At 44.2% G+C, this 13549-nt stretch overlaps 1 protein-coding gene across 1 annotated transcript in view; it reads right to left on the bottom strand.

Annotated features, from left to right (window-relative positions):
• The window catches only part of atp1a2a (ATPase Na+/K+ transporting subunit alpha 2a), a 119686-nt gene that overhangs the window by 49825 nt on the left and 56312 nt on the right, over nt 1-13549 (bottom strand). Inside the window, exons 9-11 of the mRNA XM_051923604.1 lie at nt 10812-11010; nt 5560-5669; nt 1036-1170 (exon numbers count right to left, since the gene is read on the bottom strand). Of these exons, the coding sequence (XP_051779564.1) occupies nt 1036-1170; nt 5560-5669; nt 10812-11010 (444 nt within the window). The remainder of the gene's footprint in view (nt 1-1035; nt 1171-5559; nt 5670-10811; nt 11011-13549) is intronic.

Raw genomic sequence — 13549 nt, 5'->3', positions numbered from 1 at the left:
GATAATGTTCAAGCATCAGTCACAAAGTTGAAGTTACGTAGGGGTTGGATATTCCAACAAGACAATGACCCAAAACACAGTTGGAAATCTACAAAGGCATTCATGCAGAGGGAGAAGTACAATGTTCTGGAATGGCCGTCACAGTCCCCTGACTTGAAGATCATCGAAAATCTATGGGATGATTTGAAGCAGGCTGTCCATCAAATTGAACTGAACTGGAGAGATTTTGTATGAAGAATGGTGAACAATACCTCCATCCAGAATCAGACACTCATCAGAGGCTATAGGAGGACAGCGTCTAGAGGACAAAAGGAGGCTCAGCTAAGTATTGATGTCATATCTCTGTTGGGGTGCCCACATTTATGCACCTGTCTAATTTTGTGATGATGCATATTGCATATTTTCTGCTAATCTAATAAACTTAATGTCACTGCTGAAATCCTCCTGTGTCCATAAGGCTTGTCAGATATTAAAAGGAAGTTCAGCCAATGAGAAACAAAAATCCAAAGAATGAAGAGGGGCTCCCAAACTTTTTCATATGACTGTATGCCATCAGCCCAACATTGAGGGGTCCCTGCACAGCGATGTTTCTCAACCTTTTTGGTGTTGTGACCCCACATTTTCCCATGTTAAGTGTCTTTGTGACCCACCAAGGTGAGTCGAGTGTGATTGTTAGAGCAGGTGATGTTGGGGGTCCTCAAAACTAAATCACAATTATCAGAATGACTCGAGTGTGATTACTGGGTGTGGCTCTGTCCCCATTGGTGAGCTCATTGGACCAGTGACCCCAATAGCAACTCAAGACCCACCAGTGACCCAAAAGTGGCTTGTGACCCAGTGGTTGAGAAGCACTGCTGTATGGCACCCAATTAGAAAATTAATGGTTTGGTTTTCTGGTTATTTAAGACTCAGAGACACATTTGGATAAACAAGACGTGCAAACACCATCATAATAACCCCCTGGTCTGTTATCCACCAGGTCACCAGTTAGCTAACCCAACTGTGGACTGTCTGGTCGTGTCAGAAGCACCTCACCTGGTATTTGTTGGTGGAGTTGAAGGGGATCTCCGCCACCTTGGGATTCTTTTCTCTCATCCTCTTCACAGATCCGCAGGAGAGCTCAATGCATTTAAGAAGGGCCGACTCGGAGGCGTCACCGGCAGTGTCACGCTGAAACGATTTCAAGGAGATCTTTGTCAGGCAAGTTAAACAATTTACACCATCTTAAAATCTTTTTCATCTGCCATCCATCTTTTTAATGGCCCCGTTTGTTCATTTATATGGGTGACAAGGTTAGGTTAGGTTAGGTTAGGTTTCTTTATTTAGTCATGTTTACACAGGAAAACATGAAATTTGCCTTCTCAGTTGCATCTAATAACAGGTAACAGACAGAATGAAATAAAACAGACAAATAGAAATAAGAAAGGTTAAGGTAAGGCAGTTAGATAAAACAAGGAGCTGAAGTCTCCCTGTAGGGCTTTATGTGCAAGCACGTTCACACACACAACCCGCACTGTGCCAGTTCAGAGCTAACAATTAACGTAATCTGCCTGTCATTGGAGTGGCGTAGAAAACAACAGATAAACACATGGAGGACACGCCAACTCCATAAAGACAGCAGAATGGCCAAGATGTGAGTCTGGACTCTGGAAATGGCAAGTGGTCCGCTGCTCACCACAGCACTACTGCATCCATATTTGTGATTCAAGACTCCAACATTTTCTTGGGATCCGTTAATTATGAACCAATCTGTCAGTCACCCTCTCTGTGATCATACAACAGGGAAATAAGTAATGAACACGTCAACGTGATTCTCACTGAATACACTTCTAATGGGGCTGTTGACATGACGTTTACACCAGATGTCGGTAACAACCCAAGTAATCCACACAGACAAAGAAATCAAAGCAAATATGTCCATAAATTAAGTTTTATGGGTTTTAAGGGAATAAGAACACATGAAGGACAGGAGGTGCAGAAAGGCCTGGAAAGCCAAGAAAGCAGCTGACGTCTGTCAATCCTGAGAGCCCCCAGAGAGCTCTTGACCTCAGACTGGGGCGACGGTTCATCTTTCAGCAGGACAACGACCCTAAGCACGCAGCCAAGATATCAAAGGAGTGGCTTCAGGACAACTCTGTGAATGTCCTTGAGTGGCCCAGCCAGAGCCCAGACTTGAATCTGATTGAACATCTCTGGAGAGATCTTAAAATGGCTGTGCACCGACGCTTCCCATCCAACCTGATGGAGCTTGAGAGGTGCTGCAAAGAGGAATGGGCCAAACTGGCCAAGGATAGGTGTGCCAAGCTTGTGGCATCATATTCAAAAAGACTTGAGGCTGGAATTGCTGCCAAAGGGGCATCGACAAAGTATTGAGCAAAGGCTGTGAATACTTATGGACATGGGATTACACAGTTTGTTTATTTTTAATAAATTTGCAAAAATCTCAAGTAAACTTTTTTCACGTTGTCATTATGGGGTGTTGTGTGTAGAATTCTTAGGAAAATAATGAATTGAATCCATTTTGGAATAAGGCTGTAACATAACAAAATGTGGAAAAAGTGATGAAGCGCTGGGAATACTTTCTGGATGCACTGTAGATAGATAGATAGATAGATAGATAGATAGATAGATAGATAGATAGATAGATAGATAGATAGATAGATAGATAGATAGATAGATAGATAGATAGATAGATAGATAGATAGATAGATAGATAGATAGATAGATACTTTATTAATCCCAAGGGGGGGATTTTACGACAGGCACGCACTGATCTCCAATCAAGAAACCTTCTTTTTTTTTCAAGACTCCTTTGCTATCCTTTTAACAGGTAACACATTTTTTAAAAACTCCCCCCAGCGTTCTGGCAGAAACTACAACTGAACACATCAGTGACCACAAGCTATAGCAAAATGAAGCTGCCATATTTCCTCTTTTTGTTTAATAAGCAAGCTGGATATAAAAGGAGGGAAACTCCCTGCTGACAGGAGGCTGTCTGTCTGTAGCAAACTGAGCTGACAGGTGCTGCAGCCTTTCTGCTCACCAAGAATAAAGAAATTGCTTTTTACTTTACATCGGTGTCCATCACCTGTTGTTCCTGACTTTCAGTGACCACATTTCAGAGAATTACGAAAATAAAGAAGCTGATTGAATGGCCCAGTCAGTCACCCGTCTTGAATCAAATTTGATCAGAGTTCATAGAAGAGACCCCCAGGGCCTTCAAGATTTGCAGACAGTTTGGGCCAAAATCCCCCCTGAGTGATGCATGTGACTCGTTTCTGCATACAGGAGGCGCCTTGAAGCTGTCATCACCAACAGAGGCTTTTCTACTGAGTATGAAATACATTTCAGTAAGCGTGTTCAGTACTTATTCCCTGTGCCATTCACTTTATTACATATAATGTAATGTATGGACTTATTTGCTTTGATTTCTTTGTATGTTTGGATTACTTGGCTTGTTACCAACATCTGGTGAGAATTTCATGTCAATAGACCCATTAGAACGTGTGACGCGTTCAATACTTAATTTACCCGCTGTATATGTTGGACCAGATCATCTTGTGTGTGTTCTGGCCCAGTAATTATTGAAATGTGTCCCACCATGACAATCTGCTGACAAAACCCACCTGCCTATTTTGTTCCAGCAGACCCTCCTGAACTGCCTGCTCAGAAGAGGGAATGTTACCACCCACTATAATGGGGTCAAGCAGACCAGAAGATGTGCATGTGACGAAACACCATGGTGAGGGTTGATACCAGTGATCCTAGTAACCATTACCAAAGCCAAAGTGCTTAATTATAGATGAGCGGCTTGACGTGGAGAGATCTCAAGGGTGTGTTAGTCACGTAAAGGATGTTGTCCCAAGGATCGGTGTTGGATTCTCTTCTTTTTCATTAGGCTTGGTCATCCTGTCCCATAATTGTTTTTCCCTATCAGTTGTCCCTGCCATTCCCTAAACAGGACCACACAAGATCAGCTAGAATCTCTGCATATCTCACCAATAACTCAAACTGCATAACCGAGCACTACCCGTGGCAAAGATGGACCTTCTTGTTATCCCAGATCATCCATCTTTTTAACGCTCCCATTTCTCTTATCGCTAACACCTGCCAAGTCAGAACTCAGGCTTGAGGTGGTTGGTAATCGATGACCAGCTGTCCTTCACCAACCATGTTGCAACCATCTCTCTTTCTCGCAGATTCATTTTACACAACTTTCACAAGATCAGACCATATCCGATTGGGTATGCAGCTGAACTTCTGGTCTAGGTTTTGGTCCTGTCAAATTTGGACTACTGTGACTCTGCCTGCAGGAGATGTCACCAAGCTGCTGCAGATGATTCCAAATGAAGTGGCATGTCCAGTGTTCAACCAGCTGAGAACGGCACATGTCACTCTTCAGATCACTACATTGACGCCCCGTGGTGAAACGTATTAAGTTCATATTCTTGATGCCCATCTACAGAGTCGCCAACGGGTCAGCATCTCTATATATGGGGACACTTGTGAGGTCCTGTGCTCCTTCTCACCCTCTTAGGCCTCCTGATGAATGGCATCCTGTGATGCCTCCTGTGCGTTGTCAAAAAGGAGGATTGGCACTGGTCGATTACCAAAACCAAGGCACTAAACCATGGGCGAAGGTGGGATGAGAACAGCTAAATATAAATGACCAAAAAATACCCATCACTAAGAGCTCATGCACAAAAAAATCGTTGGATATGCTGTAAGCATCCGTAATCTCGGACAATACGCAGAAGTTGGTGCAGGGCTATAAACATCAGTACATCTAGGGGTCACAACAGAACAGAACACGGCCATTATGTGTTCATTATTAGGAAACGATCAAATGGTGGAGACCTGCTTCTGCTTTTAATAGACTTGGATGCACTTGGCTATACATTAGCATTGGTCATTAGCAATGTGTGAAGTGCAGTCAAATTAACTGAATTCAATAAAAATTTTTAATTGCAGATACATTAATTACACAAGTCAAAGTCAATTAATCTGCAACTCTAATTTGTAACATTTTATATTTCCAAATGAGAAAAGGGCTCACAATGCTAGTAAAGCCAAGCTAAGAGTTCTGGAGTCTTGTGACATATTTTAAATATGGCAGTTAAACGAACATCCAAAAATGGTAATTATCAGTAAACAAAAATTGGAAGATATATTCACAGGGTCACATGGTGACCATCTGCTCCACTCCACTCTGTAGAGCTTTGGATTGAATAAATACATGAAGTTACCATTTGGGAGGCACAGTTCATTCGAATGTTCTCAGTAGATAGTCCTCACAGGTGGTGCAGTGGTAGTGTGGCTGCTTTGCAGTAAGGAGACTGTGGAAGATTGTGGGTTCGCTTCCCGGTTCCTCCCTGTGTGGATAGCGCTTTGAGTACTGAGAAAAGCGCTATATAAATGTAATGAATTATTATTATTATTATTTATTATAGTAGTGACTGGAATCACTGGGTTGTGTGATTAAAGAGGAGTCATGGTTCCTTTTCAGTTAATTTATTGTCCTGATCCCAGACTTATTAACATCCATGAAGATTCTCTTACCTTCAGAATCATGGTTCTCTCCTGGCCAGGCTTAAATACAGCTCGGTTACAGAGGCCGGCAATCTTGGACAGTGCAGTCCAGGTGGATGAGCTCTTATCAAATGTGGCACCTGCAGTGGGGTGCAAGGACAAAAAGCAGAGAGTCAATACTTGGCCTGGTATGGAAAATGGAAAGAAAATGTTTTACACCGAAGACCACCGTCCCACTATTGCTAAGCTCATAAAAGTCGTATCACACGTGATTTGTAGCAGGTACCATGTGTACTATTGGCCTTTTGTTAGTTAGTTTGCCTCTCCTTAAAAATGGGATGATGTTGGTTTGCCTCATAAAGTGTATCTACACCATTAAGGAGGAGATACGGCACAGATAGGACAGTTGGCCTAAAGAGGATTTAACCTGGAGGAGGAGGGGAGAGGGGACAACATTGGGAGATGAAGAAAAGAGTAACAGTGCACTAGAATGGAAAATGTGCAATGGGAACCACCTGCTGGAAGTGGGAGTTTACTTTTTCCAGAGTTATACGTGGTTTGGAAGACGGACTTTTTTGGTTGAATTTGGTCTGAAGCACCCAGGACGACATGATGTTACCGTTATTGGCGTTGGACGACCATGCATTTTGTTTGCTTCTGGCTTCCATCGCCCTCTTCCAACCTTAAGGACAGTAAAAGAAGATGGTGGTATTTTTGGTGGCATGGGTTACCCATAGTGGCTACATCTTGTATCCTAATTTCCAGATGGAGTATCACCACGACTGCTGAAGGCCTGTGCGTTGGAGCTGGGGAGTCCTCTACAGTGCATCTTCAACCTGAGCCTGGAACAGGGGAGAGTCCCAAGGCTTTGGAAAACATCTTGCATCACCCCAGTCCCAAAGGTATCACATCCTGGTGAGATGAATGACTTCCGGCCTGTCGCCTTGACGTCACATGTGATGAAGACCATGGAGCGGCTGCTGCTTCACCACCTGAGGCCACAGGTCCACCACGCCCTCGACCCTCTGCAGTTCACATACCAGGAGAAGGTGGGAGTGGAGGATGCCATCATCTACATGCTACACCGATCCCTCTCTCACTTGGACAGATGCAGTGGTGCTGTAAGAATTATGTTTCTGGACTTCTCTAGCACCTTCAGCACCATCCAACCTCTGCTCCTTAGAGACAAGCTGACAGAGATGGGAGTAGATCGTGGACTATCTTAGGGACAGACCTCAGTATGTGCGTCTCGGGAACTGCAGGTCTGACATTGTGGTCAGCAACACAGGAGCACTGCAGGGGACTGGACTTTCTCCAGTCCTGTTCAGCCAACATACATCGGACTTCCAATACAACTCAGAGTCCTGCCACGTGCAAAAGTTCGCTGACGACACTGCTATTGTGGGCTCCATCAGGAATGGGCAGGAGGAGGAGTATAGGGACCTAATCAAGGACTTTGTTAAATGGTGCGACTCAAACCACCTACACCTGAACACCAGCAAAACCAAAGAGCTGGTGGTGGATTTTAGGAGGCCTAGACCCCTCATGGACCCCGTGATCATCAGAGGTGACTGTGTGCAGAGGGTGCAGACCTATAAATATCTGGGAGTGCAGCTGGATGATAAATTAGACTGGACTGCCAATACTGATGCTCTGTGTAAGAAAGGACAGAGCCGACTATACTCCTTAGAAGGCTGGCGTCCTTCAACATCTGCAATAAGATGCTGCAGATGTTCTACCAGATGGTTGTGGCGAGCACCCTCTTCTACGCGGTGGTGTGCTGGGGAGGCAGCATTAAGAAGAGGGACGCCTCACACCTGGACAAACTGGTGAGGAAGGCAGGCTCTATTGTAGGTATGGAGCTGGACAGTTTGACATCCGTTGCAGAGCGACGGGCGCTGAGCAGACTCCTGTCAATCATGGAGAATCCACTGCATCCACTGAACAGGATCATCTCCAGACAGAGGAGCAGCTTCAGCGACAGACTGCAGTCACTGTCCTGCTCCACTGACAGACTGAGAAGATCGTTCCTCCACCACACTATGTGACTCTTCAATTCCACCCGGGGGGTAAACGTTAACATTATATAAAGTTATTGTCTGTATACCTGCATTGTTATCACTCTTTAATTTAATATTGTTATTATCAATATGCTGCTGCTGGAGTATGGGAATTTAATAAAGTATCTATCTATCTATCTATCTATCTATCTATCTATCTATCTATCTATCTATCTATCTATCTATCTATCTATCTATCTATCTATCTATCTATCTATCTATCTATCTATCTATCTATCTATCTATCTATCTATCTATCTATCTATCTAATTTGATAATTTCTGATTTGTTTTATGGGTATAGTATTTGTTGTTCGAGAGGGTTACGTCAATAAGTTTTTGGTCTTGTCCCTAAATATGTAACTATAGCCGTTCATTTTCTTTACTGCTTTGCACTGAGTGCTGATCAGGGACACGCGGTGAAGGGTTAAACAAGACGAGTGTTGCTCGTGGAACCCCAAAACATTTCTGCTAAGTATATTAAGTCTGATTGTGTGGCTGCATCGGGCTCAGTTAGTCTCCCGGGGTAGCAGTACAAGTTTCCCTTTCGATCCGAGCTCTAAACTCGTGACGTGACGTCAATGACACTTTTGTCATTGAGGACAACGGCAGGACAGAGGAAGCAGCAGTCCGACAGTAACCAGGATGGGTCTATGATCCTCAGCTAGAGATGGTTTGCCAACACGCTCTGCCCACAACACAACGATTGATTGGTTTGGTTTTCTCGTATTGTTTTGTGTCGCCAACGTTTAGTGACCTCCGATAAACGGAGACGCTCAGACAAATGTCAGTGTTCTAGAAAATGACTTAAGCCAGTATGACTTTAATATTACTTATATGAATACTTTAATACTAATATTACTACTAATATTTACTTTAATATTAATATAATATTACTGTTAATATCTTTTCATGCCCTTACTGAACAGTTGTTGTGTTCAAATAAAGATTCAAATCTTACCAATTAAAAACGGGCTTCCTGTAAAAGTTGGCACAAGCACTCAGCACTCATTTCAAATAAGGATTGTCATTTCAAAGTGGTTTGGATCACTCAGGGGCACACGGCTAAAGTGAGGTGCAATTAGTGAGTCTGGAAATGTAATGGCAAATTTCCCCTAACTGAAGTAAACCTAGTTGTCCATTTTAATGTATCCTCAGGCCAGCAACGTTAGGAGTAGGACCCCCTTATCGTCCTTTGATGGGGTGCAATTTCAAACAAAAGAAAAAAAATCAAACAAGCACATGAAAAAATACAAAAAAGACAAACAGTAGACACGGGGCTCCGGCTGTCACCAGAGGCCACCTAAAATTCCTCCCCAAAATCTCAGGAATCTAAGGTCGCTCTTCATCACCCCTTGATCTTGAAAATGTCTAAAGGCTGATCTCTGCTTCTGCTTGGAGCCTTCACCATAGCCCGACACGCACCTCCACAGTAAGGCGACTACACGTCACGTCGATGTAGACCCCACACAGATCTCTACCTCTCTATTTTGGTCAGTTTGGCACCTTTGGATTTCCTGAAACACGTTTCTGTTTGTGTAAACACGGAGCAGAGCAAGAAAAAACGTAGATATCAAAGAAATTAGAAAATACATTTACGTGCTACTTCATCACAACAGCACAAAGACAATCAGATGGCGGCTAATCTGTGCAACAAAATGTGGGCTAACATCAGTTTAGAAGTCGGTGAATGTATATGTCTGCAGTGTGGAGGGACGCAGAAGTCGAAACTGCTTTCGATGGCGTTGTGTAAATCAGACTCACTAATATTCTTGCCCACCGAATGTTTTAGTATGTAATTCTGCAGGGTTGGGAATAAATTGAATATTCTTTGATGGATTTGGCTATCTACAGCCTTAAGGGAATTACCCAGCATTATTTGGGAAAAGGTCCTGTGCGAGCTGATTGGTGGAAAAACTAAGGATAACAAGGAAGTGGATGTTAGGAGGAGTGAGGCGCTGGCTTTACAAGGGTCCATCATGAAGAATCAAAGTGGCCTGAGGATACGGGGGTGCGTTAAAAGGGCGAGGAAAGATGAAGAGGATGACTCTGTTCCTTTCTTATTAAAAGTGGTACCAGACTCTCTGGTGGGCAGATGACGATTGTTTCGCTGGGGACTTGTGACTTTGGAGTACTTCCAGATCATTGATGCTTGGGATCTACGCTTTCCATATTCTTGTTATTTCAATTTGTGTTTTCCGTGAGTCGGTCTACAATGTAATTGACATGGGGAGGGTGGGAGTCATTTTGTTGTCCTGCAAGAATATTGAACTTGTGTCCTTTAATACATTCTTGTTTTCGTAAGATTACTGTCTTGATTTTATTGTCTTTCTAAAGCTGTAGAGTTTGGAGGGCTTAATATTTGCCTAATTACTTGAAACATTTTCAGTCAAATATTTGTGCATGGGGATCACCTTTCAGATATAAGGTAGGTGATGCCACTCCTGACCGAAAGGAGGTGCCGTCACTAACTGTCCCTTCTCTTCCATCTGAAGTACCGACAAGAGCACGACAGTGGCAGCAACTGACTCCGCCTGCTGAGCCCAGAGAGGTCCCGCCCCTTCTGACCGGGACTTAATTAAAGGGGGCGTGTCCCAAGTATCACATGTCAGTCTGATCCACAAACCTGGATGTGGAAGGAGCTCATAAGTTGCATTAAGTGCCACTTTGTTTGAGTAATTTGGAGGCCAGATTGGCAAAATTGAGTTTCTTTTGCCCCCAATTACACATTTGTTAACATTCAATGGGGTTGCCTGTCTGGCTCCTCAACATTTATTATGACTATGATCACATACAGTATATCTGCACTGATTATCGTTTATGCAAATCAGTGACATTTTCCAGGTTATCCCATAAATGTACCCAAGCATTACAAAATGTGCCATGGTCAGATGTCAGGTGTGATGACAGTCCAGGAGTTCAGCTCATGTCATGCAGCTGGGGAGAGGAACCACCATTAAGATAAGAAGGTCGGGAGACTACAGATCACGTGCAAAATGAAGGGTGAGAGGGGATCAGGGACAATCGAAACTTGAGAAATGAAACAGATAAACATGAATAAGGCTTTTGTATGAATCTAAACACTCTCCTCAGCCTCATCATGGCTACCATACTCATGAACAAATACAGTGCAGGAGTTACACTTCTCCTTATTCGTTCACAGCCACCCAGACATGCTGTCAGTAGGTCTCTTCTTGAGCCGAGTCAGAAGGTCAGCTCTTACCTGATTGATCCTCGGTGGTGTCAGCCTCATGAATCTGGTTGTCGAACCACATGTGTGCCACGGTCATTCTGTTCTGGGTGAGGGTGCCAGTCTTATCAGAACAAATTGTCGAAGTGGAGCCCAGGGTCTCAACAGCTTCCAGGTTCTTCACCAAGCAGTTCTTCCGCGCCATGCGTTTGGCGGTCAGAGTGAGGCAGACCTTTCAGATGAGTTCAAAAAGAAGTTGTATTTGGGGGAAGATGGACAACACATACAGTATTTCCTAAAATGCAAGTTGTCCTAAACTGGCCTTTCTGCTCAACACAACAAGAACTAGTTGACAAAATAAAAAAACTTAAAAAATATAAAGCAAATCCTTCATTTAGAAACTAGCTAGGATACCAGACCCTTCTCCTTGGCTGGTTTAGGTATTTGAAGAAAAGAGGATCATGGGAAACAGTGGAAAACCTTTAGGAAAGCAGTACAGGAGGAAGGTCAGCTGGACAAGATGTGTCACCAAAATCCAGTGGCTGTACTTGGGATCAATGTGGATGGCATAGATGTGCAAGGGGTTTATCCATCCAACCCGCTATATCCTAACTACAGGGTCACGGCGGTCTGCCGGGGCCAATCCCAGTTTACACATGGCACCAGCCCACCGCAGGGCAGGGGGTTATTTATTTATTCTTGTATTTCAGTGTTTTTGTTGCCTTATTTTTAATGATATGTGCCACAATTTTGTTTTCCTGAATTTGATATGGCTGCCACCAGGCTCCGTTGCTGGTCACATGATTGTTCTTTACATGCGACATTATCAGGGAAATGGCATTTGAGATGGCAGCACACATGCTGTACTGATCTGCTCAAATGTTTTGAATTTGGTACAAAAAAAAACCAAATAATTCACAATTATGAACCAAACAGACTCTAGTGAACACTGTTTGGTTTATTTGATTTTAATTAAAGCACTACGTCACTTTGGCACCTACACCTGGCTGCATGTATGCGTTCTCATTTGCCCGTCTCATCTCAGCTATGATCTTTGACGGTGGTGGGTACAAGAGACCCCCAAACAGAAGCTTGCACATGGACCCGACTGCAGTGTCATACAAATATCACAAAAATAAAATATTATTCAAAAATGAAACAAAACACTGCAACCCCATACTTGATGGCTGTGAAGTCTGGTGACGGTGGAAAATGTAAGATTGACAAAAAAAAGGCAAACAACGATAAAGAGCTGGGGCGACAAACGATGAACGCCGTGTGACTGAATAATACAAAACTAACAGCAGCCAGCACTGGGGTGAAACGTCTCTGCAGACGCCAGGCCAGGGGAAGGGGGTGGGGCCGGGGGGGGGTTCAGGGTCCCAGAACAAGAAGTGATGTCACTGCACCTTACACCGTCATTCTTCTGGTCTGAGGGAACAAGGAAAGGAGTGGAAGTGAGTGGCAGTGCCAGCCCACAACTTGGGGTGGAATTACCAGTAGATGAACCCTGAAGTTGTCACCCATCGCGCCATCCGCACAAGACTTGGAGTGATTCTATACTGACTGAGGGAAAAGACGGTACAAGAGATAAAAATGAAGCCGAGGCCAAAACTGTCAGTCGCATCGAAGAGACGTCAGAGCCGAAACGGACCAAAAGAATCAAAGTCAAGAATCGGAGCAAAGGACTGATAACCAGAAACAGACAAGTTAAGGCCGTGTGCTCTTCAGTTACTTCCAGTGCCAAGCACATGAGCATGGAGGACAGCTTAGGGCAGCGGTTCTCAATCTGTGGGGCGGGAAGTAACGAAAAGGGGGGTGCAAAGATGTGAAAAAAAGAAAACAAGAATCGAAAATATGAAAAATCCATCTATTGAAACCAAAACAAATGAACTTAAACTACATTCTGATACTAGAAACTTAAATATAGAGTTAGATAAATGTCGATAAAAGTTAAGTAGTGTAATGGACGGCCAGGTCCCATGCCCGGCCGGGACACCCCTGCTGTATATGGTCCAGGGGAGCAGCCATGGGCTCCTCACTACCTCCCCCGGGACGCTTAGTGGCAGCCTCCCTGGCTGACGATGGTGCCTCAGTTTCCCGCAGGGTTTCATGGGAGATGGAGTTCTCCACAACCCTGTGCGGATCTCAGGTAGCCATGGATCCCAGAGCCCACCTGGATATCTCTGCAGCCCCGCCCAGAAGTGCCATTAGGCACAGGTGATCAAGCACCTGGAGCACTTCCGGGTGGGCTATAAAAAGGGCCAGCATCCACCACTCAGGAGCCAGAGTCGGGAGGAAGAGGACGAGGTTGTCTGGGAGGAGTGGTGGTGCCAGAGGAAGGATTGTTTAAATTGGTTTGGGACTGTGTTGGGCCTGTGGGACACGGGGAAGACGGGCTGAAGAGAAAATAAAAAGCTCTTTGATTTTAGCAGTCCACTGTGTCAGTCTGTGCCGGGTTGGGCGCTATATAGCGCCTTATCACAGTAGGTATAATAAAATATGTATCTATGATATACTGCAGTGGGTTGGCACCCTGCCTGGGATTGGTTCCTGCCTTGTGCCCTGTGTTAGCTGGGATTGGCTCCAGCAGACCCACGTGACCCTGTGTTTGGATTCAGAGGGTTGGAAAATGGATGGATGGATGGATCTATGATATATCATTAATTAAAAAAGAACAAATTAGTATTAGTGGGCTCCTTTCAAAAAAACGTTAGGGGGGGGCGCCATTAAAACTGTTATGAAAACTCGGGTCACAAATACTTAAAGGT

Source organism: Erpetoichthys calabaricus, chromosome 2, assembly GCF_900747795.2.
Source record: "Erpetoichthys calabaricus chromosome 2, fErpCal1.3, whole genome shotgun sequence".
Lineage (NCBI taxonomy): Eukaryota > Metazoa > Chordata > Cladistia > Polypteriformes > Polypteridae > Erpetoichthys > Erpetoichthys calabaricus.
This window is presented reverse-complemented; position numbering and strand designations above follow the sequence as displayed.